The 22,666-nt window shown below is 53.9% G+C and overlaps 1 protein-coding gene across 1 annotated transcript in view; it reads left to right on the top strand.

Annotated features, from left to right (window-relative positions):
* LOC119958319 (complement C1s subcomponent-like) overlaps positions 1-22,614 on the top strand; it is a 27,404-nt gene extending 4,790 nt beyond the window's left edge. Inside the window, exons 3-15 of the mRNA XM_038786757.1 lie at positions 301-422; positions 856-934; positions 2,696-2,833; positions 6,017-6,091; positions 9,537-10,287; positions 10,378-10,498; positions 14,148-14,263; positions 14,823-15,030; positions 18,155-18,332; positions 19,679-19,810; positions 20,779-20,916; positions 21,456-21,530; positions 21,786-22,614. Coding sequence (XP_038642685.1) covers positions 2,710-2,833; positions 6,017-6,091; positions 9,537-10,287; positions 10,378-10,498; positions 14,148-14,263; positions 14,823-15,030; positions 18,155-18,332; positions 19,679-19,810; positions 20,779-20,916; positions 21,456-21,530; positions 21,786-22,561 — 2,694 coding nt within the window. The 5' untranslated portion in view covers positions 301-422; positions 856-934; positions 2,696-2,709 and the 3' untranslated portion in view covers positions 22,562-22,614. The remainder of the gene's footprint in view (positions 1-300; positions 423-855; positions 935-2,695; positions 2,834-6,016; positions 6,092-9,536; positions 10,288-10,377; positions 10,499-14,147; positions 14,264-14,822; positions 15,031-18,154; positions 18,333-19,678; positions 19,811-20,778; positions 20,917-21,455; positions 21,531-21,785) is intronic.
* The last annotated feature ends 52 nt before the right edge of the window (positions 22,615-22,666 follow it).

Genomic DNA, 22,666 nt, shown 5'->3' with positions numbered 1-22,666 from the left:
AGCCTAACGCCGCCTCCCTGGAGAGCCATCCCATCGGGCCCCAGTCCTCTGCTCGATCTGTCTGGCCCCTCCAAGAGTATTTCCCCTCAAGCGGCCAGTCAATTCCCTCACGGAATAACCTCGGAACGTTGACCAGCCGCTCTGATGATGTTATCCTTTTCATCCCAGTGAGTGAGTTTTCCTCTGCGTCGCGGACGAGCTCTTTCATCCCGCTTTCCCAGTTCTTCGGTCACGGCAACCTCACGTTTTTTTTTTGGGTATCGTTCGGGTTGAATTGATTCTGTTGTGTTTTGCCGACAGAGGTGCAGACATCTTGTCCCAATCGTGTTTTATCGAATAGCCTCTTGGAGCCCTTGTGGCTCCAGTTCCATTTCCGAGACACAGTGAAGGTCACTTGTGAACGAGGCTACGAAATAGTCGAGGTAAGCAGGTCAATTTTCCCATTCCTCATCGGCATCGGTTCCCCTCAGGCAGTCCACCCAGGCCAGAATTGAACCCGAGTCCCTCGGGTCACTGTGCGGAGTCTGCACGTTCTCCCCGTGTGTGCGTGGGCTTCCTCCGGGTGCTCCGGTTTCCTCCCACAGCCCAAAGATGGGTCGGTTAGGTGGATTGGCCGTGATAAATTGCCCTTAGTGTCCAAAGATGTGCAGGTTAAGTGGATTGGCCATGATAAAATGCCCCTAGTGTTCAAAAGCTAGAGTGCGCTTTCCAAGGGTCGGTGCAGAGTCGATGGGCCGAATGACCTCCTTCGGCACTGGAGGATATCCAGGATGAGAATCTGAGTGAATTTATTAATACAGTGACTGATATGCGAGGGCAGTTTTTTCTAACACGTTGTTGTAACATTTCCCTTAGGGATTGAAGACAATTCCCAATTTTTTTGCGGAATGTCAACTGGATGGAACTTGGAAGACTCCCGGATACAGTTGTCAGCGTAAGTGCTTTCTGCATCATTGGGAATATCTTCCTTATCAAGTTACTGAAATTTAAGAACACATAGCTATCTCTAGTCTGTGAAGCAAGGGGTGGGATTCTCCGACCCCCCCCACCGTCCTCCGAATTCTCCGGCCCCCCAGAAATCGGCCTGGAGTGAGTCGCGCCACACCGCCTCGGAGAATGGCGGGGTCCGGCGCGACTCAACGGGCCCCAGGGCTGCCCGAATTCTCCGGCCCGCGATGGCCCGTCTTTTGCCTGTCGCGCCGGCGTAAATTGGAGTAGGTCTCTTACCGGCAGGACCTGGTGCCACGGGCGGCCTCCGGGATTCTTGCTGGGAGGGGGGGGGGGGAACGTGGGGGGATCTGGTCCCGGGAGGTGCCCCCACGGTGGCCTGGCCCGCGATCGGGGCCCACCGATCCGCGGGCGGGCCTGTGCCATGGGGGAAATCTATCCTTCCGCACCAGAGGCTGTACCGGTCCGCCATTCCTGGTGCGTAAACGAAGCCCTCTGCGCGGGCGTGGGGATGACGCCAGCACACGCTGACGCTCCCGCGCACACGCCAACTCGCGCCGGCCGGCGGAGGCCCTTCGGCGCCGGTTGACATGGCTCCAGGCCCCTTTCCCGCCGGCCGGCGCTGCACAAACCACTCCGGGGAGGGCCTAGTCCCTGAAGGTGCGGAGGATTCCGCACCTTTGCGCCGGCCCGACGCCGGAGTGGCTCACGCCACTTCGTCCCGCCGGAGTTGCCCGCCCTGCCGATTGCGGAAGAATCCCGCCCAGTGTCACTGCATTCATCTCCCCTGGGTCAGGGCGATCACAAAACTGTGGGGAAAAACCTATCTGCTTCACTAATGCCCCATTCGGGAAAGAAATCGGCCATCCTTACCCGGTCAGGCCTACGTGTGACTGCCAGAACTGTGGTTGACCGCCTGTGGTGATTGTCCCTTTCAGGGGAACACAGCAGAGTAAGGGTCACCTGGCTTGGGGGACCAATCGGGACTCAGAGTGGGGAATCCCACAGTAAATAAATCCCCTTATTGATTGCCGTAAGAGCTTCTGAAAAGCCGTCACTGCCCTGCCCCGCTAAAATGGCCGGGCAAGTCGCTCGCTTGAACCAAGCTCCGAGGATGTACCTACACCTCAAAGGGCGACAGCAGTTCAAGCAGGTGGGCTCACCGCCACCCTCTCGAGGGGCAAGGAACAGGTGGCATCGGCTGAAATGCCAGTGGCGGCTTGCATTTCTATACCCACCCCCCCCACCAGGAGCGCCGTCAAACGCAATGCGAACCCTTGCCGCGTAAAGAGATAAAGGAGGGTCTTGGAGGAACTACAGAGAGGCGGGGACGCTTAGGGAGGGGATTCCGCAGCTTGGGGCCCCCGGGCGGGTGAAGGCCCGGCCGCCAATGGCGGAGCGCCGGGGAATCGGCGATTGCTCGAGAGTGCCGGAATCGAAGTGGGTGGGGGGGGGGGGGGGGGCAGAGATCTCGGAGGGTTGTGGGGCTGGAGGGAATTACAACAGGTAGGGAGGTGGACAGGGGGGAAGGGGGTGTTGCGAGGCCGTGGCGGGATTCGAGAGGTTTCAAATTGAGGCAGACCGGGAGCCAATGCAGATCAGCGGGTGCGTGGGGCGGGGGGGTGGGGGGGGGGGGGGGTGGTGGCGACAGGAGACAGGACCCTGCTGAAAGACCGACGCCAGCGGATCCAGTTGGATTAACTCGATGACAAGACGACCATCTTCATTTCTTTGTTCTTGTCTTCAGTTGTGGATTGCTCGATGCCGCCTTTGATTGACAATGGGGGCGTTGGATTCATTACTGAGGCGAATGTAACCACCTACAGATCGGAAATTCAGTACCAGTGCAATGAGCCCTATTACCAACTAGACTCGGACAAATACCGTGAGTAGATTATATGTAACAGAAGAATATGTGTCTTTGAAGAGGGAAGCAAATTTCTGAAAAACATTGGGTGCCATTGATATAATATTCACCCACGCTTAACGATTATAGTTTACTGTAGACGCACCGAATGGTTACAGTCCAGAGGGAGGCCATTCAACCCAGCTTGTCCATGTTGGCTCTATACAGGAACAACTCACTTCATCCCATCTACCACCTTTCCCTGCAAAGGACTGCAAACCTTCCCCCTTCAAACAATCATCCGATCCCCTTTTCCATAAGGGCCGGGCCCTCCATAACATCAGCTTCAGGGTCAAGCTCAAAATCTTCCCCAACGAGAGCTATCCCCGACAATGCTGCACGTCCGTGGGCCAGGCTGGGGCTGGTCCCTGTGGCGATGTGGTGGGTGAGCGGAGGTTTGATCACGTGGCGGTCACGATTGTGAGGGGCCTTCCGGCTTATCACCTTATGCGCACTGGAGAAGATCAGAACCATCCAGGACTCACCTCCTGACCCCCCCCGCCAAAGCCTGTCCACCATCTACACGGACACAAGTCAGGGGCAGCAGGGTAGCATGGTGGTTAGCATAAATGCTTCACAGCTCCAGGGTCCCAGGTTCGATTCCCGGCTGGGTCACTGTCTGTGTGGAGTCTGCACGTCCTCCCCGTGTGTGCGTGGGTTTCCTCCGGGTGCTCCGGTTTCCTCCCACAGTCCAAAGATATGCGGGTTAGGTGGATTGGCCATGCTAAATTGCCCGTAGTGTCCTAATTAAAGTAAGGTTAATGGGGGGGGTTGTTGGGTTACGGGTATAGGGTGGATACGTGGGTTTGAGTAGGGTGATCATGGCTCGGCGCAACATTGAGGGCCGAAGGGCCTGTTCTGTGCTGTACTGTTCTATGTTCTAGGAGTGTGATGGGGACTCTCCACTTGCCTGGATGAGCGCAGCTCCAACAACACTCAAGAAGCTCAACACCATCCAGGACAAAGCAGCCCCGCTTGATTGCTCCCCTTCCACAAACATTCACTCCCTCCCCCACCGACGCACAGTGGCAGCCGTGTGTACCGTCTACAAGATGCACCGCAGCAACTCACCAAGGCTCCTTAGGCAGCACCTTCCAAACCCACCACCTCTACCATCTAGAAAGACAAGGGCAGCAGATACCTGGGAACCCCACCCACCTGGAGGTTCCCCTCCCAGTCACTCACCGTCCCGACTGGGAAATGTATCGGCCGTTCCTTCACTGTCGCTGGGGGCAAAATCCTGCAACTCCCTCCCTAACAGCACAGTGGGAGTACCTACACCACATGGGACTGCAGCGGCTCAAGGAGGCGGCTCATCCACCACCTCCTCGAGGGGCAATTAGGGATGGGCAATAAATGCTGGGCCTCGCCAGCGATATCCACATCCTAAAAATAAATATAAAGAAAACAGACAGTTGGTATGAGAACTCCCAAATAACGCGTAAGATACATTGTGGAAATTAAACCAAAAATAGCAGATGTCTAGCAGAAGGTCACCATGAAGAGATCAGTCTTTGCGGGAGAGGCCATAGAATCCCTGCAGTGCAGAAGGAGGCCATTCAGCCCATTGAGTCTGCCCCCACCCTATCCCCAAGTGCATTGATTCTGGCCAATCCACCCTAACCTGCACGTCTTTGGGCTGTGGGAGGAAACCGGAGCACCCGGAGGAAACCCACGCACACACGGAGGAGAAGGTGCAGGCTCCACACGGGCAGTGAACCGAGGCCGGAATTCGGACCCCGGCTCCCTGGCGCCGTGAGGCAGCAGTGCTAACCCACTGTGCCGCCGCGACACCATCTCTGTTGGATTTTATACCGCAAATCCAACATTGGACTCACCAGTGCCAGTGCGGAGCTGGGAACGCTGCTTTGCTGCAACTGAGAGGCTGAGAAGTCTGTCATCAGCGAAACTGATGCGTCCGTGGGTGAGACTTCGCCTTGCCTTGGTGGGACATGCTCACATTTGTCTGCAGTGCCCTGCTGGCAACCTCCACCATCTGATTAGTAAGTTTGCAGACGACACAAAGGTTGGTGGAATTGCGGATAGCGATGAGGACTGCCAGAGGATGCAGCAGGATTTAGATCGTTTGGAGACTTGGGCGGAGAGATGGCAGATGGAGTTTAATCCGGACAAATATGAGGTGATGCATTTTGGAAGGTCTAATGCAGGTGGGGAATATACAGTGAATGGTAGAACCCTCAAGAGTATTGACAGCCAGAGAGATCTAGGCGTACAGGTCCACAGGTCACTGAAAGGGGCAACACAGGTGGAGAAGGTAGTCAAGAAGGCATTCGGCAAGCTTGCCTTCATCAGCCGGGGCATTGAGTGTAAGAATTGGCAAGTCATGTTGCAGCTGTATAGAACCTTAGTTAGGCCGCACTTGGAGTATAGTGTTCAATTCTGGTCGCCACACTACCAGAAGGATGTGGAGGCTTTAGAGAGGGTGCAGAGGAGATTTACCAGGATGTTGCCTGGTATGGAGGGCATTAGCTATGAGGAGCGGTTGAATAAACTCGGTTTGTTCTCACTGGAACGATGGAGGTTGAGGGGCGACCTGATAGAGGTCTACAAAATCATGAGGGGCATAGACAGAGTGGATAGTCAGAGGCTTTTCCCCAGGGTAGAGGGGTCAATTACTAGGGGGCATAGGTTTAAGGTGCGAGGGGCAAGGTTTAGAGGAGATGTACGAGGCAAGTTTGTTTACACAGAGGGTAGTGGGTGCCTGGAACTCGCTGCTGGAGGAGGGGGTGGGAGCGGGGACGATAGTGACATTTAAGGGGCATCTTGACAAATACATGAATAGGATGGGAATAGAGGGATACAGACCCCAGGAAGTGTAGAAGGGTTTAGGTTAACGGGCAGCATGGTCGGCACGGGCTTGGAGGGCCGAAGGGCCTGTTCCTGTGCTGTACTTTTCTTTGTTCTTTGTTCTTTTGGGCTGAGTTAACTGCTTGGGCCTGGGCAGTGCTATCGCTGTGCCACCTGGCCAACCTCATCAAGACCAAGGTTGTTACGAGTGCCAGGCAGGAGCCTGGAACACGGTCACTGGAATATTCCAAGAAAATGCAGAAGACGGAAGGCTCCACTGTGCGTGTTAAACTGAATCGGCGTCACGATTTATTGAATGTCTCGATTGACAAATGTGCTCTGTTCTCTTGGCAGGAAAACGTTCCTGCAGTGCTGATGGCGTGTGGGAGAGTTCTGGATCAGAACAAATTCTCCCAAAGTGCATTCCAGGTACGGGTTATTCAAAAGGCAGTCATTAATAATAACTGTGGCTTTGTGCACCAACCGTCGAATCTTGCTGAAAAGAGATGTGCTGTCGAAGCTTTTCGTCTCACACTCATCAGAGGCAAACAAAAGGGGCGACGTGCCATTGACTGGTGGCGGGATTCTCCGCTCCCGCCGCTTTGTCAACGGGATTCCCCACTGAAGCCACCCCACGCCGCCGGGAAATCCAGGAATTGTCCCGAATTTCACATCGGGACAAATGCAAGAGTACCAAATTTCAAATGCTCACGACAACTGGGACGGGGGGGGGGGGGGGGGGGGGGGGGGGGAACGAGGACGCTGATTAGTTGACTCTGACTGGCTGAGGTGTTGCCATGGGGAAACCGACGGGGGACCGATAGGCTCCCCAAGCTCCAGGGCGATTAAAAAAAAAACAGGCACTAGGCTTGAACATGTTGCTTTTGTTTGCAGAGAATGGGTTCCTGCTTACGAAAAGCTTTTGAAACATGACTTTTCCAGCAATTTTGATCAATGTCTTCCCTGGAACGTAGAAGGTGAGGGGATGATTTGATGAATGTTTCTGAGACAGCGGGAGAACGGATAGGCCAGATGGGGGAGTAGGATTTGATTTTGCTGGTTGGGGAATTCAGGAGTGGGAGTGATTGCCGAAAGATCGGAGTCAGACCTTTCAGGAATGGAATGAGGAAACACTTAGCCACATGGAAAGGACGAAAGTAGGATTGAAACTTCCTTCCGCAAAAAGGCAATTGATGCAAGATCAAATTTTGAAACTGAGGTAGTTAACCCACCTGCAGAGGCAGGTAAATGGAATTAGATCATAGGTCAGCCATGATCTTACTGGACGTGGGCAGAACAGGTTCGAGGGCCAAATGGTCTTCTCCTGCTCCTCTGCTTCTAGTTCAGGTGAGGTAACTTGTACAATCAGGTCAGCCAGGTTCTCATTGAATGACTGAGTAGGCTCGAGGGGCCGAGTGGCCTACTTATGTTCCCAATTCACAAGTTTGTCAGCATGATCTCTCGGTTGTGGCACAGTGCAGGGTCACTATTGTGGGGGGGGGGGGGGGGGAGAAATTTCTTTAAATACAAAACCTGGTTGGGTTGAATGACGGAACGGGCGCGATGGGCTGAATGGCCTCCCCTTGCCCTTCTGCTCCCTGTAGAAGGCACGTCGCTCCCCACTTGGGCATCAGGGACTTAACAGCTTGCTGGGGTTCCATTGAGCAGAGTTCTTACTGCACGCTCGCAGGCCATTCAGCCTTCGACTGAGTCTGCCAGCTCTCCGGGGGGGGGGGGGGGGAGCAAGTCGCCTCATGTCATCACCCCACCCCCCCCCCGCACCCGCCTAACCATCCCCTTCCCCCCCCCCCCCCCCCCCCCCGACTGAGCCTGCCCCCACCACCCTCTCGAGCAGCGCATTCCCGATCCTGAACCCTCCCGGGATGAGATCGTTACTCCTCCCCCCCCTCCAGCGCTTCTTGAGCCATAGAGTCATAGAGTCATAGACAATTAGATGTTTACAGCAGGGAAACAGGCCATTCGGCCCAGCTTGTCCATGCCGCCCAGATCTATCACTAAGCTAGCCCCAATTGCCCGCATTTGGCCCATATCCCTCTATACCCACCCTGCCCATGTAATTGTCTCACTGCTTTTTAAAGGACAAAATTGTACCCGACTCTACCACTGCCTCTGGCAGCTCGTTCCAGACGCTCACCACCCTCTGTGTGAAGAAATTTCCCCTCTGGTCTCTTTTGTATCTCTCCCCTCTCACCTTCAACCTTTGCCCTCTAGTTCTAGCTTCCTCTACCTTTGGGAAGAGATGTTGACTCTACCTTATCGATGCTCCTCATTATTTTATAGACCTCTATAAGATCACCCCTAAGCCTCCTACGCTCCAGGGAAAAAAGTCCCAGCCTATCCAGCCTTTCCTTATAACTCAGACCATCAAATCCTGGTAGCATCCTCGTAAATCTCTTCTGCACTCTTTCTAGTTTAACAATATCCTTTCTATAATAGGGTGACCAGATCTGAACACAGTATTCCATGTGTGGTCTGACCGATGTCTTGTACAACTTCAACAAGACGTCCCAACTCCTGTATTCAATATTCTGGCCGATAAAACCTCACCTTCTTCACCACCCTGTCCACCTGCCACTCCACCTTCAAGGAGTTATGAACCTGTACCCCGAGATCCCTTTGTTCTGTAACTCTGCCCAACTCCCTACCCATTAACTGAGCAGGTCCTGCCCTGATTTGATCGACCAAAATGCATCACCTCACATTTATCCAAATTAAACTCCATCTGCCATTGGCCCACTGGCCCAATTGGTCAAGATCCTGTTGCAATCTTAATAACCTTCAATGTCCACGATGCCTCCAATCATGCCTCCTACATTCTCATCCAAATCAGTAATATATATAACAAATAACAGTGACCCAGCACCGATCCCTGAGGCACGTCGCTGGTCACAAGCCTCCAGTTTGAAAAACCATCCTCCACAACCACCCTTTGGCTTCGGTCGCCAAGCCAATTCTGTGTCCAATTGGCTACCTCGCCCTGGATTCCATGAGCTTTAACCTTTTGCAACAACCTACCATGCGATACCTTGTCAAAGGCCTTGCTAAAGTCCATGTAGACAACATCGACCGCACTGCCCTCATCTACCTTCTTGGTTACCCCTTCAAAAAACTCAATCAAATTCGTGAGACATGACTTTCCCCTCACAAAGCCAGGCTGACTGTCCCTAATTAGCCCTTGCCTGTCTAAATGCCTGTAGATCCTGTCCCTCAGAATATCTTCTAACCACTTACATACTACAGAAGTAAGGCTCACTGGTCTGTAGTTCCCAGGCTTATCCCTACCGCTCTTCTTAAACACGGGCACAACATTTGCTACTCTCCAATCTTCAGGTACCTCTCCTGTGGCTGTCGATGATTCAAATATCTCAGCTAAGGGGCCAGCAATTTCCTCCCTCGCCTCCCACAGCGTCCTGGGATACATTTCATCCGGTCCTGGGGATTTATCTATCTCGATGCACTTTAATCCCTCCTTCTCTGTAATATGTACACACCTCAAGACATCACTTTTTATTTCCCCAATTTCCCTAAACATTCGAGGCCTTTCTCAACAGTAAGTACTGACGAGAAATATTCCTTTAGAACCTCTCCCATCCCTTGTGGGTCTGCACATAGATGACCCATAGGGCGCCCCCCCCCCCCCCCCCCCCCCACCCCCCCGGCCTCACCTCGACCCAATCTCTCCACCTTCCCTTCTCCAAGAAACATGGCCCCAGCTTTTCCAATCTATCCAATCCGCGTGCATTCGCCCAGGTTGGGGGTGGCGGGTGGTGGAGGTGGGGGGGTGGTGGGGAGAGATTTAATGGAGAGGATGTATCAGCAGCGGCTCTAACCTTTGCTCTCGTGTGTGTTACAGTGTGCGGGAAGCCGAGTAACCCCGTCACCTTCCAGGAGAGGATTCTCAAGGGCTCGGTGGCAGAGAGGGGCAACTTTCCCTGGCAGGTCCTCTTCCAGTTCCCGATCGGCGCGGGGGCACTTATTTCAGACCAGTGGGTCCTCACCGCCGCCCACGTCGTTCACGAGACATCCAGCTTGTCCATGTTGGCGGGCATCACGAATACCCGGCGCCTGGATCACGCGACGAGGCTGCTCCACAGCCAGGTGTTCATCCACCCCGGTTACAAGCAGCCCAATGCCGCAGGCGGTAGCTACGACAACGACATTGCCCTGGTCAGACTCCGATCCAAGGTCCGACTGGGCCCCGATCTCTCGCCCGTCTGCCTCCCCGCCGGGGGCCCCCAGCACGCGCTGCCCGTCAACAAGGTGGGACTGGTCTCCGGCTGGGGCATCACGGAGAACGACACGCTGCCCACCGACCTCCTGTTTGTGCGGCTGCCTGTGCGGGAGCTGGACGAGTGCCGCAACCGAAGCGCGGACCGCCGGATGCTCATCACCGACAATATGATCTGCGCCGGCGACGGGAGAGGGTCAGACAGCTGCCAGGGCGACAGCGGGGGGGCATTTGTGTTTGCCCTCCCCAGCCCCAGACAGAACGAGTTCTTTGTGGGCGGCATCGTCTCCTGGGGTATCAGATGCGGCACTTTTGGGTTCTACACAAAAGTGTCCAATTACCTGGACTGGATAGGAGACATCATGAGAAAGAATTAGCCTTTCAAACCGTGCATACCAACACACCCATTAAAAAGTGCCAAACGCCACCCAGTTTGAATGTCTGAATGTAAACGCGCGTTTTCCAGCTTGCGGGTTGTTGGGCCGGCGCGTTGCCGAAAGAAACGCACAGCCCGCCAAAGTTTTGCATCTCGCACTCAGCGGGGCAAATGCAAGAAAGCCAAATTTCAAGTGCTCACGGCAATTTGGGTAAAGGGTGCTGATTGGCTTGCAGGTCCATTCTAATTGGTCAAGGCGTTTCCATGGAGAATGTACCAGGGAACTAATGCCCCCCCCCCCCCCACCCCTCGCTTCATTCAAGAAAGGTTCAATGTCTGGACGTGTTCCTCTTTCTTGCAGATGGCAGGGTGTGTGTGTGTGTGTGTGTGTGTGGGGGGGGGGAGGGTCCCTCCTTATTTAAAAAAAAATCATATTTACCGGACGTGGCATCGTTAGTTTGCCCATCGCAGAGGGCCTTTCCGAGTCAACCATGTTGCCGGATCTGGAGTCACATGTGGGCCAGACCACAGAAGAATGGTAGATTTCCTTCCCAGAAGACACCAATGAACCAGATGGTTTTTTATGGCAATTGACAATCAGACTTTCAATTCCAGATTTTTTTTTTTTTTACTGAAAGCAAATTTCACTTCTGGCTATAGTGGGATTTGAACCCGGGTCCCCAGATCTTGCTCTGGGTCTCTGGAACAGTGATAATAGCCCCACAACACCAAACCCCCCGACATATCAATAGCATCCGACAGGCATAAATGAGCCGCTTGCGACTTAACTGCCTGTTTGTGTAATTCAGAGCGCACTTGGGATTGCTCAGGAGGTGCTGTCCAATTGCAGAATCGCATCTGACGTGAAGACTTTAGGTTCTGAGATTTGCAAACACCGGCCGGCGGGGCATGGGCGTCCTCTGGTGAACAACCAAGGGGATGTGTGGTTCGATATGGTCCACCAATCGCTGTGTCGTATGGCCCAAGTTCTGAGAAGCACGTTGGCACGGAGAAGCTTCAATAGTCTGTCTCGCTCTTCAGCAATAGCCCTCAAAATCATGAAAGTTAGCCAGGGCAAACGTTTTCAGTCAGAGAGCTCCGTTGTCCGACGTTTTTACAATTTATTGTCTTGCAAATGACAACGTCTCACACTCCCAACCCAAACTGTTGGCAATGCTCTCGCGCTACACCCCTCTACCGCACCAACCCACGTCTCGCTGGCTGATTCCCACATCAATAAAGGCTTTCTCTTCGATGGCCCCACTCCCGGACAGCCCAAAGGGCTCGACAGCCAATGAGGGTTTGTTTTTTTTTTGGCCGAGTGTGGTCGCTGTTCTAAGGTAAGGTAGGAGAAGAGATCGGCCATTTTGCCCACAGCAAAGCTCGCACAAACTGCAAAGATCCAACGCTCTAAAGAGTGTGAACCGTAATCCTCCGGGGGCGAGGGAGCGGGGTCAACGCGGTAGCGTGTGTGGGACGTGATTCAGCTACACGGCTGTGCCCGGCAAGGGGCCAGGCTCAACGGGTGAATCCCACGAGAGGCCCAAATGACGCTCCGCGCCAGGCCGATCGTGAGCAGCACGGCCGCACAGTGGTTAGCATAATTTCTTCACAGCTCCAGGTTCGATTCCCGGCTTGGGCCACTGTCTGTGCGGAGTCTGCACGTTCTCCCCTTGTGTGCGTGGGTTTCCTCCGGGTGCTCCGGTTTCCTCCCACAGTCCAAAGATGTGCGGGTTAGGTGGATTGGCCGTGATAAATTGTCCTTGGTGTCCAAAGTTGCCCTTAGTGTTGGGTGGGGTTACTGGGTTATGGGGATAGGGTGGAGGTGTTGACCTTGGGTGGGGTGCTCTTTCCAAGAGACGGTGCAGACTCGATGGGCCGAATGGCCTCCTTCTGCACTGTAAATTCGATGATGCACCTGTGGGGGCGAATTCCGCATTCTCACTCTCTCCGGACAAAGGTGTTCCTCCTGAATTCCGCAATTCAATCGCGAACAGCAGGATGGCACAGCGGTTAGCACGGCAACGGGCAGACCTGCTCCTTACTTTTGGGCTGGCGACCTCACAGGGCTTCTTGACGTTATGGATGAAAGGCGGGGCACCCTGCTTCGCTGAGGGGGGGGGGGGGGGGGGTCGGGGAACCAGCAGCGGGGTCAACAATGCCGCCTGGAAGTGGCTGGCAGTGCGGACAGAGTGACCAGGAGGACCGCCATCCACTGTAGGCAGGAGATCAACAACCTCCATCGAGCTGCAAGGGTACGTTACCACCTCTCTCTCCTGGCATCAGTCCTGCCTGGCACCCCTCAAATTCCAACCCCCCCCCCCCCCCCCTCCCCAATCCACTGGCTGCCACCTCGCACCCTCCCCACATTCCATCTTCCAACACGTTCCTCAGAACCCCCCTCACCCCAGCACCGGGCACCTTGGCATGCCGTCCGGGCACTCTGGCACTGCCAGTGGTCAGGCCCCGGGGGGGGGGGGGGTCTCGTCAATTAGAAGGGGTGGGGGAGTCAATAAAATAGGGGTGGGGGGGGGCTGAAAAGGGGGTTAGACGATTGGGTCTGCCAACCAAAATGCCGCCCTGTCCCGTGAGCAGCCATTCCCTCCGAGTGCGGTCCAGGCAGAGAGAAACCACCCCCCCCCCCCCCCCCCTCCCCCCCTCCCCGCCGAGACCAAAATAAATGGCGATGTGCCGTTAAATAGCCGGGGAGATGGTGAGGAATTTGTGATGTCGTGACTCGTGATCAAACATCCCTGGCCAGACTTAATCACACCTTTCCAAACGGATGAGCGGGTAAATCCTTGGAGAGCAAACTTTTGTGGGGGGGGGGGGGGGGGGGGGAGGAGTGGGGAGTGTGGCGCATTGGTCACCCCACCCCCGCCAGAGGGCTGGCCCGGGAACGGCTGGCCAAGTGGCCTCATTCATTTCAGTGATAGGCTGCCCCCAACAAGAGAGGGGCGAATAATCCTGGCATGCGACGGCGTTACCACGGCTGAATCCCCCCCCTCACCATTCGCACCCTGGGGGCTTCCATCGATCAGAAACTGAACTGGACCTAGCCATTTAAATACTGCCCCCCTGCCCCCCCACCCCCCAATAGCAAACTGGGGGCTGGGAATCCTGCGGCCAGTAACTCAACTTTGAACAAGCTTCCAACGTTCAATCAGGGTTTCTTTACAGATTGTTCCACAGTCTTTGGGGTTATGTTTGAGGTTCGGGTTAGGGGTCAGGGGTTAGGGTTCGGGGTCAGGGGTTAGGGTTCGGGGTCAGGGGTTAGGGTTCAGGGTCAGAGGTTAGGGTTAGATTGCACCCTCCCCCATGCCCCGTTCCTTCCTCACAACTGTGCAATTTCTCATCCTCCACTCAATCCTAAACCTCCCGAGCAAACTGACATTCAATCAATTTCCATTTACCTTTTTGGGTAAGGTGAGGGCAGTTGTTAGCACAATTGCTTCACAGCGCCGTAGTCCGTGGGTTCGATTCCCGGCTTGGGACACTGTCTGTCCGGAGATGTGCACGTCCTCCCCGTGTCTGCGTGGGTTTCCTCCGGGTGCTCCGGTTTCCTCCCGCAAGTCTAATGGGGCATTTATCATGGCCAATCCACCTAACCTGCACATCTTTGGACTGTGGGAGGAAACCGGAGCACCCGGAGGAAACCCACGCACACACGGGGAGGATGTGCAGACTCCGCACAGACAGTGACCCAAGCCGGGAATCGAACCTGGGACCCTGGAGCTGTGAAGCGATTGTGCTATCCACAGTGCTACCGTGCTACCCTAAACTTGTTTGTTGACTGAACGACGGGGAGGCTCCGAATCAACAGCCGTGCAATCCAAAAATATTTTGCCTGTTGATCTTAGTTGAAGATTAAACGCTGGCCCCTTGACCCCTGCAAACTGCTGTTTCCCGCTGATCGGCAGCTGAAACTGAAGACAAGCTCCCCTGTCGCCATGATCCTGAGATTGTTGCCGTGGTGGTGAGTGCGATGCGGGAACGCTGACCGTTCCCGGGAAGGTGGTGAAACCCTTCCCTTTAGAAGTGAGCGGGCCTACTTTGGGGATGAATCCTCGGTCCCCAGCAAGCCCCCTTGCTGGGGAAAAACGGCTCGTGCAATGATGCCGACACCAGCAAGATCAGAGGGCCTGACCATACTCTGTTGTGACTCAGCTGGGCTGGAGAGGCAATAATTAACCCGGGCGTCCCTGGGTCGTTAAAGCAACCGAGGTTATATTCTGTGGGTCTGCCCTGGTCGCTGCCCAGTCGTTTTGATGGAAAACCGTCCTGAACGGTATAAATTGAATTCCACGCCAAAGGGTGAAGTTCGAAACTAGGCCCCAAACCCTTTCTTGATTTGGCTGGCTCATTTACAGAATGCGGTGCGGCATTGTAACTAAAACAAAACATCAAAGGAAGCTTAACTAACTGAACCAAAATGTCAGCAGGTGTGGGGGAGGGGAGTTGTGTTGTCCACCTCAATTAATTAAATCTCTTTCTCTCTCCCCCCCCCCCCCCCCCCCCCCCCTCGTTCTACCCAGGGGTTTGCTCGTGTTGCGGGGTTTAATCGCCAGTGCAATGGCGGATTCAAACCACTCTGGTTTATTCGGTGAGATCTACCTGACTAATTACTACCACAAGGGAAGCTACACCTGGGACATCCACGTCCCACGAGGATTCGCTCTGAAACTCCATTTCCGGCATTTTGATTTGCTGCCGTCTTCGACGTGCAAACGGCACTATGTGGAGGTAGCGTAACATTCCATTATATTGAAATTCGTAGTTTAACGCCTCTGGACTGGTAACCTTGGAATGTCAACGCGTGAAGACCTGCCAACCACAAACCCACCCCCGCCTTCATCGAGACTACTGACGTCCCGCCTGCACCATATTGCCTCGGCCTCAGCTCTTCCACTGTGGAAGCCCTCATCCATCCTTTCGTGAGCTCCGTTTGGATTTTTCCAACCCCCCCGGGCTCCCCATCCATCCGCACGTCCAGGCCCTGAGCTTTTAACCCATCACCCGCCTGTGCACGACCCCTTCCCGGTCAAGCGGGATCTGGCTTTTAGAATCCTCCGCTTTCAAATCCCTCCACCACCCCCCCCAGCACCCCCACACCTCGCTGGCGCCATGGCCTTCTCTGGCCCCACAGCCCTCTGGGATTTTCGCGCTCCTCCCAACTCTGCGATCTTCATCATCCGCGATGTTAATCCCTTCATCATTGGTCGCTGGGTCTTCAGCAGCCCGAAGACGACCCCCCCTCTCCCCATCCCCCCCCCACCATTAAACGTAGAATTATTGATCATCGAGTGGTTGCAGCGCAAAGGCAAGCCATTCAGCCCATCATTTCCATGCAAGATTTTAGCTCCACTCTCTCGCCTTTACCACCTTGCCCGACAAATATTTTCTCCTCAAATAACTCCCTTTTCGAAAGCCCCAATTGAATCTTCCTCCACGGCAATCTCAGGCAGCGCATTCCGGGTCCTAACCACTCGCTACATAAAAAACGCGTTTCCTAATCCCCGCCCTGGTACTTTTCGCCCATCGCTTTAAATCTGTGTCCTCTGGTTGGTCATCCCCTGATCAAAGGGAGCCACTTCTCCCCGTCCACTCTGTACAGACCTCTCATGATATTGAACCATCTCAATCCAACCCCCTCCCAACCTTCTCCTCCCCCAGGTGAACAGTCCCAGCTTCTCTATCCACGGAACTGAAGTCTCCTCATCCCTGAAACCATTCACCTGAGTCTTTTCTGCACCCTCTTGGTGCCTTTGCTACGATCCCAGACCGTACCCCAACAGTGGCTCGGAGACTGGACAGAAACACCAATATTTTAGTTTAATTTTGTAAATCTTTGAGGAAAGGATTCCTTGCTCCAGGAGTGATCTCATCAAGTAATAGGGATATGGTTTATTCAAATAAACTTTATTAATAACACTCTATTACTAACTTTAACATCAGAAAGAGAGTAACTTATACTTTCCAGTGAAACAATGACTATGACAATGAAACACTTATTCTGAATTGGTATCTTTTATCGCCACTCAAGCAGAACCCATCTCTAGTCAAAAACCACTTTTAAATACAGTTAGCCAACCCAGGAATACTTGCCATAAACTTTATTACGAGCACAGTATTAACATATCTTTAGCATCACACAAGATAATAGCTGACAATTACCCCTTAAACAATCAATTGTTAAACAATAACCCTTTAAAAAATTTTTTAAAGTACCCAATTCAGCCTGACCAATCCACCCAACCCTACACATCTTTGAGTTGTGGGGGTGAGACCCAGGCACTCACAAGAGGAATGTGCAAACTCCATGTAGACAGTGACCCAGGGCCGGGATCGAACTCAGGTCCTCATGCCATGAGGCAGTAGTGCTAACCACTGTGCCACTGTGACATCCCTGATGTAATAACCCTTAACTACTATCTTTATTTCGACTCAGGGAACAGAACCATCTTAGAACTCAATCCACTTTTAAATACTGTTCGCACTCAGGAATACGTGCTGTGTAGAGTTGTCTTGAAACTTGACCTCGGTTCCCACCCCAATCTGAAACTGAAATGAAATGAAAATCGCTTATTGTCACGAGTAGGCTTCAATGAAGTTACTGTGAAAAGCCCCTAGTCGCCACATTCTGGCGCCTGTTCGGGGAGGCTGGTACGGGAATTGAACCATGCTGCTGGCCTGCCTTGGTCTGCTTTAAAAGCCAGCGATTTAGCCCAGTGTGCTAAATCAGCCGCTTAACCTCAACTGCTTCAGCCCTTGGCTCCTCCCATTTACTATGCCATCTTACTAACTGAACACAATGTCTCCAAGTAACGACTCCACGTGGAACCCTTTTAATATAAACAAAAATCCATTAGCCCAACCTTTTATGATGCTTTAATTGCGCCTCTAGCTCGGAAAAAGCCGAGCTGTCTTGCAAACCAGGATTTTTATAAACAATACCGCAGCGGTCAAACACGCAGAAAACCCGACTTTTAACCCTTACTGCACCAAATGGATATAATGCCCGATGGATAAATAACAGCTAAGTGCACATCTGACAGTTGGCGCATGTGACCAGGAAAAGTTGCAGGTCTTCATGTTGCTCAATTCAGGATGGTTTGCGTAGTGTTCACAAAGACCACACAATAGCTTGAACTTAAACAAAGCTATAAATTTATTAACACTACTAATTTGGATTTGACACACACTAAAGAATTCACAGTTGATTATTAACATTCAAACTACACTTATCTCCAGCCAATCTTAATACTGATGTAAACCATAGAACATAGAACAGTACAGCACAGAACAGGCCCTTCGGCCCTCGATGTTATGCTGAGTAATGATCACCCTACTCAAACCCACGTATCCACCCTATACCCGTAACCCAACAGCCCCCCCCCTTAACCTTACTCTTTAGGACACTACGGGCAATTTAGCATGGCCAATCCACCTAACCCGCACATCTTTGGACTGTGGGAGGAAACCGGAGCGCCCGGAGGAAACCCACGCACACACGGGGAGGACGTGCAGACTCCACACAGACAGTGACCCAGCTGGGAATCGAACCTGGGACCCTGGAGCTGTGAAGCATTTATGCTAACCACCATGCTACCGTGCTGCCCCATGATCTGCTCTATGATCTGCTCTCACTCACACTATTTGTCCTTCTGACTCCCTCTCGCTAACTCCTGCACACACTCTCCCACAAGGCTCAGCATCACTGCCTTATATAGTTGTAACTGTAGCTCCCTCTAGTGGCTACTCTAGGCACTTCATTAACCCTTGCGGTTCTTACAGTTATGATAACAGCACGATTGCGACTGCTTCCGATCCTCCCTTTTCTGTTCTTTTTCCATCTTTTTCTCATCAGGTCTTTGCTGACCGGCAACGACTGGGAACCTTGTGCGGGAACAGGACCTCGATCCGACTGCATCGGCCAAGCTCAAAGTTAACCGCGTCCGATGGGCACATTGTTAAACTGCGCGTCCGTTGCACTTCCGTGGGTCAGGACGGTCGACGGGGGTTTTCCCTGTATTATGAGGCTGTTGGTAAGGTGTATTCCATTGAGGTCAACGTTAACTTGGCTTTGAGGTGCGACTGAGTCAGGACTGTACCCCCTCCTGCTGAAGAGCGATGTGTGGGACCGCCTTCACCCCCATGGACCGCAGAGGTTCGGGATGTAACCAATCGGGTTGCATGGTGGCACAGTGGTGAGCACGGCTTCCTCACAGCGCCAGGGACCCGGGTTCGATTCCGACCTCGGGTGACTGTCTGTGCGGAGTCTGCACGTTCTCCCTGTGTCTGCGTGGGTTTCGGATGCTCCGGTTTCCTCCCACAGTCCAAAGATGCGCAGATTAGTGTGGATTGGCCGCGCAAAATTGCCCCTTAGTGTCCAAAGATGTGTAGGTTAACAGGGGTTACGGGGAAAGGATGGGGGAGTGGGTCCAGGTAGGGTGCTCTTTCGGAGGGTAGGTTGAGACTCGATGGGCCGGATGGCCTCCTTCTGCATTGTGGGGATTCCATGGAGCTCTCTGCGCTTCAGGGAAGACGTGAAATAATTGGGAGGGTGCAGGAAAGATATAGGAGAATAGGGGGTGAGGGACTTCAATTCTGGCGGTAGATTGGAGAATCTGGGGCTGCTCTGCTTGGAGGGGGGAGATTTGATCGAGGTATTCAAAATCGTGAGGGGTCTGAGGAGGGTCGAAATGCAGAACCCGTCCCCATTGGTGGAAGGATTGAGAAGGAGGGGGAACCAGATTTCAGGTGATTGGCTGAAGAGGCGAGAGAGACGTGAGGAGAAACCACCTCACCCAGCGAGGGGTTAGGGTCTGGATCGTTCTGCCTGAGGTGGAGGCAGCTTCAATCGAGGCTTTCCAGAGGAAATTAAGAGGCCTTGTGGCACAGTGGGTAGCGTCCATGAGCTCTGAGCCCGACGCAGCCGGTTCGAGTCCCACCCCAGGACTTGGTGGCCAAGGAAGGTGCACCCATAACGCGCCCAAGCCAGGTTGGGTGTGCCAACCTGCAAAATCCTTCCAAACTGGCCAATGACTGACGGTAAGAGCGGGAGAGATTCCTAATCAACCGCGCCCGATGTAAAATGGCACCACCCCGAGCTATAGACCAACAAACAGCTGCGGGAATTACCAGCGATGGAAAGAGGCGCACGTCCGCCTTCGTGCCCCAATAGGCCCGGGAAGCGAATTGGAATTGGGATTTCAAGAGGGAATCGGTTTGTAGTCTGATAAGGGGGCAGAATGGCGCTAGTGCCATTCGAGTCGCCAGCCTAGACGCGATGGGCCGAACGGCCTCCTTCTGTGCTCTGACCAGTGGGTGATTCTGGGAAATTGGATCAGTAACGGAGAAACGTGTCTCTCTCTCTTCTCCCCCTGACCAGACATCGACGAGTGTGGCCTGCGCTGGGACACGGAGACTGCATGCGGCCATTTTTGTCACAATTACATCGGAGGATATCAGTGCTACTGTCGCAAAGGCTACAGTGTCCAGAGAGACAACAGGACTTGCAAAGGTAACGTGGGCGCAGAGCAGAACCGCGCTCCCAGAGAGAGTGTCAAAGTAGGGCCTACTCGCCTCAGCAGAGATGTCTGTAAAGCAGGTTGGCAGAGTTTTAACGGAATCGGCTGAAGGCTTGGAGGAGGGATGGGTAGAAATCTTTCGCTCGAGGGGGGGCGTGAAGGGTCTGGGTCTCGATACCCCAAAAGGTGGGTGAGGCAGGAACGCCTAATTTTAAAAACAAAAAACAAGAGGTGCCGTAAACCACAGGGCTGCAGGCCAAGAGGCCAAGGCTAGGCCAGGTGGCTCCATTCCAGCCAGTATTTGCATCATGGGTTGAACGGCCCCCTTCTGCCCTGTCAATGTTTCTATTTTTCCAAGATATGTCAGCAATATGCTTAGCTGGTTTCAAATGAACTCATCAAGGACCAGCTCTAGCTGACTGAGGGTGAGATGCGGGACTATGAAGACTATGGCGTGGTATTGCCGGCTGGTTAGGCGAACCAGACTGAGGGCCATTTGTCAAATTTAGGTGCGATGAATTATGCTGACAGCCAATTTAAGATTGTCGCTCAGGCTCACAGTGTGACACATTTGCGTGTACTGGAAACTCCATATATTAGTGCACAGGGCCCTGATCTTTGCAGACAGAAAGGACATATACACACATTGCACCTGTTTCAGCTAAACAAAATAAGTGGACAGCCGTCCATGGGTTTGTTCCTCGGGGCAATACCTTGACCATTCAAGCTGCCCGGTTTATATTTCAAACAATACATGGTAGTCACCATCAATGGTTGTTTGTGGCAACGCCTCTACCAATTAGAGTCCACCTGGCAACCAGCCGGCGCACTCGTATCACACAGTGCAAATTGGCGTTCCCTTTACGTCTGCTGATCTTGTCCTGATGAGTGCAAGGTGAAAAACTTTGACCAAAGTGTCTCTTCCTGCGGCAACTTAAGGTTTGATGATTTTCCTTTGCAGTTACGGACTGCGGCACTCCCGAGGATCTTGAAAACGGCAGCTATGATTACGTCACCGCCCGCAACGTGACGCTACTCTCGTCGGTCATCGAATACAAGTGTGGCCCACCTTATTACGCCATGGCGGGGGATGGAGATGGTGAGCTTCGGGAAAACGTGAAGGAAATGGAGCGAGGGCAGCGGACAAGGCCCACATGAACACACTTCTCCTTCAGGCAGAGAGGGCTACAGGGGACATGATGTAGCATCGTTCATAACCCCCGGATGGTCCGTAGCCAATGGGGAGGGGGGGGGGGTACTTCTGAAGTGCTGTCGCAATTGTAGAAAAAGCAGAAGCCAATTTGCGCCCAGAAAGCTCCCACAGAGCGTGTTCATGCCCCAGACGCTGTTTGATGGGGAAAACGTTGGGCTGATCGGCAGGTGGAGGACTACCTGCTCTCCTTTGAGATGGGAATGTTTTCCCCTCCGCCCCAAAGGGCAGACGGAAGACCCGAACTGCGCCTCCGACAGCGCGGCACTCCCTCCGCACTGCGCTGGGAGTATCAGCCTGGACCCCGTGCTCGAGTCCCTGGGGTGGACGTCCGTACTCAGTCCTGGCTCCCACTCACCGCGCTATATTTTCTCGAAGAATCCTCCGTCCTAACGATCTCTCTTCATTCTCACCTTCACCTTCTTCAGGGCTGTTCACCTGCGGAGCCAGCGGCAAATGGACGAACACCAAAGTGGGGCAAATCCTCCCGTACTGCGAGCCAGGTGAGTGAATGTTATACCCCCCCCCCCCCCACCACCCCGTCTCTTTCTCCACAGGTTGAGGTAACAGAAGCAGTCGCGTGGATTGAAAAGGAATGTAGATTGGAGACTGCGAAACTGTCGGACGGCCCACTGCCCGTCACTCGCAAAAACAAAAAAAAAAGGCGATTTGCCTCCACCCCTCCCGCTCCCTCACCACCCCTTTATCACGTTTGATGCCTCTGACCCCCCCCCTCCCCATTTCTTTCTGGTTGGCAGTGTGCGGAAAGCCCGAGCGGCCTCCTTCGCTCACCCAGCGCATCCTGGGAGGCATTCCAGCGGAGGAAGGGAGCTTTCCCTGGCACGTCTACTTCGAGACAACGGTGTGCGGCGGGGCGCTCGTCGCGGATCAGTGGGTGCTGACCAGCGCCTCGTGCGTGGAGCACGAGAGGACGATGCGCATGTTCGCCGGCGGGTCGGACAGGAACGCTCTGGCGCGGTGGAGGCTGCTGGAGGCGGCCGAGGTGATCCCCCATCCGTCCTTCGCCCGGTTGCCGGGCGACAGGCCCCGCTCCCAGTTCGACAACGACATCGCCCTGATCAAGCTCCAGCGGAAGGTCAAGATGGGGCCCACCATCTCCCCCGTCTGCCTGCCGGCCAGGCACCCCGAATATAAGGTGGGGGCGGGGAAGGCGGGCTACGTGTCGGGTTTCGGCAGGACGGAGCACCTTGCCCAGAGCGACGTCTTGCGGTTCGCTTTGATCCCCGTGGCGGAAATGGCACGGTGCGGGAAGCACATTGACGCCGCCAGGGCCGACTTGCTGACGGGGAACATGCTGTGCGCCGGTACCGTGGGGATCGACGCTTGTGCTGGGGACGGGGGCGGCGCCTTCGTGTTCGAAGACCCCCTGAATTCCAGTGAGTATTACGTCGGCGGCATCGTGTCCTGGGGGGTGAGCTGCGGAGCCTACGGGATCTACACCAACGTCCTGAACTATGTCGAGTGGATTGAGAGCACCATGGGGGGGAAGCTACAAACTCCCCCAGCGAAATGAGGCCAATTCGTAATTCGGATGTCCCTTCTCAAATAAAAGTTTCATCACAACAACGCTTTCCCTTCTTTCTTCGTTTCCCCTGTCATGAAACATGGCTGGGGTGTG

Source organism: Scyliorhinus canicula, chromosome 29 (assembly GCF_902713615.1).
Source record: "Scyliorhinus canicula chromosome 29, sScyCan1.1, whole genome shotgun sequence".
NCBI classification, from domain to species: domain Eukaryota; kingdom Metazoa; phylum Chordata; class Chondrichthyes; order Carcharhiniformes; family Scyliorhinidae; genus Scyliorhinus; species Scyliorhinus canicula.
Note: the sequence above shows the minus strand (reverse complement) of the source record. Positions and strands in the feature narration are given on the sequence as shown.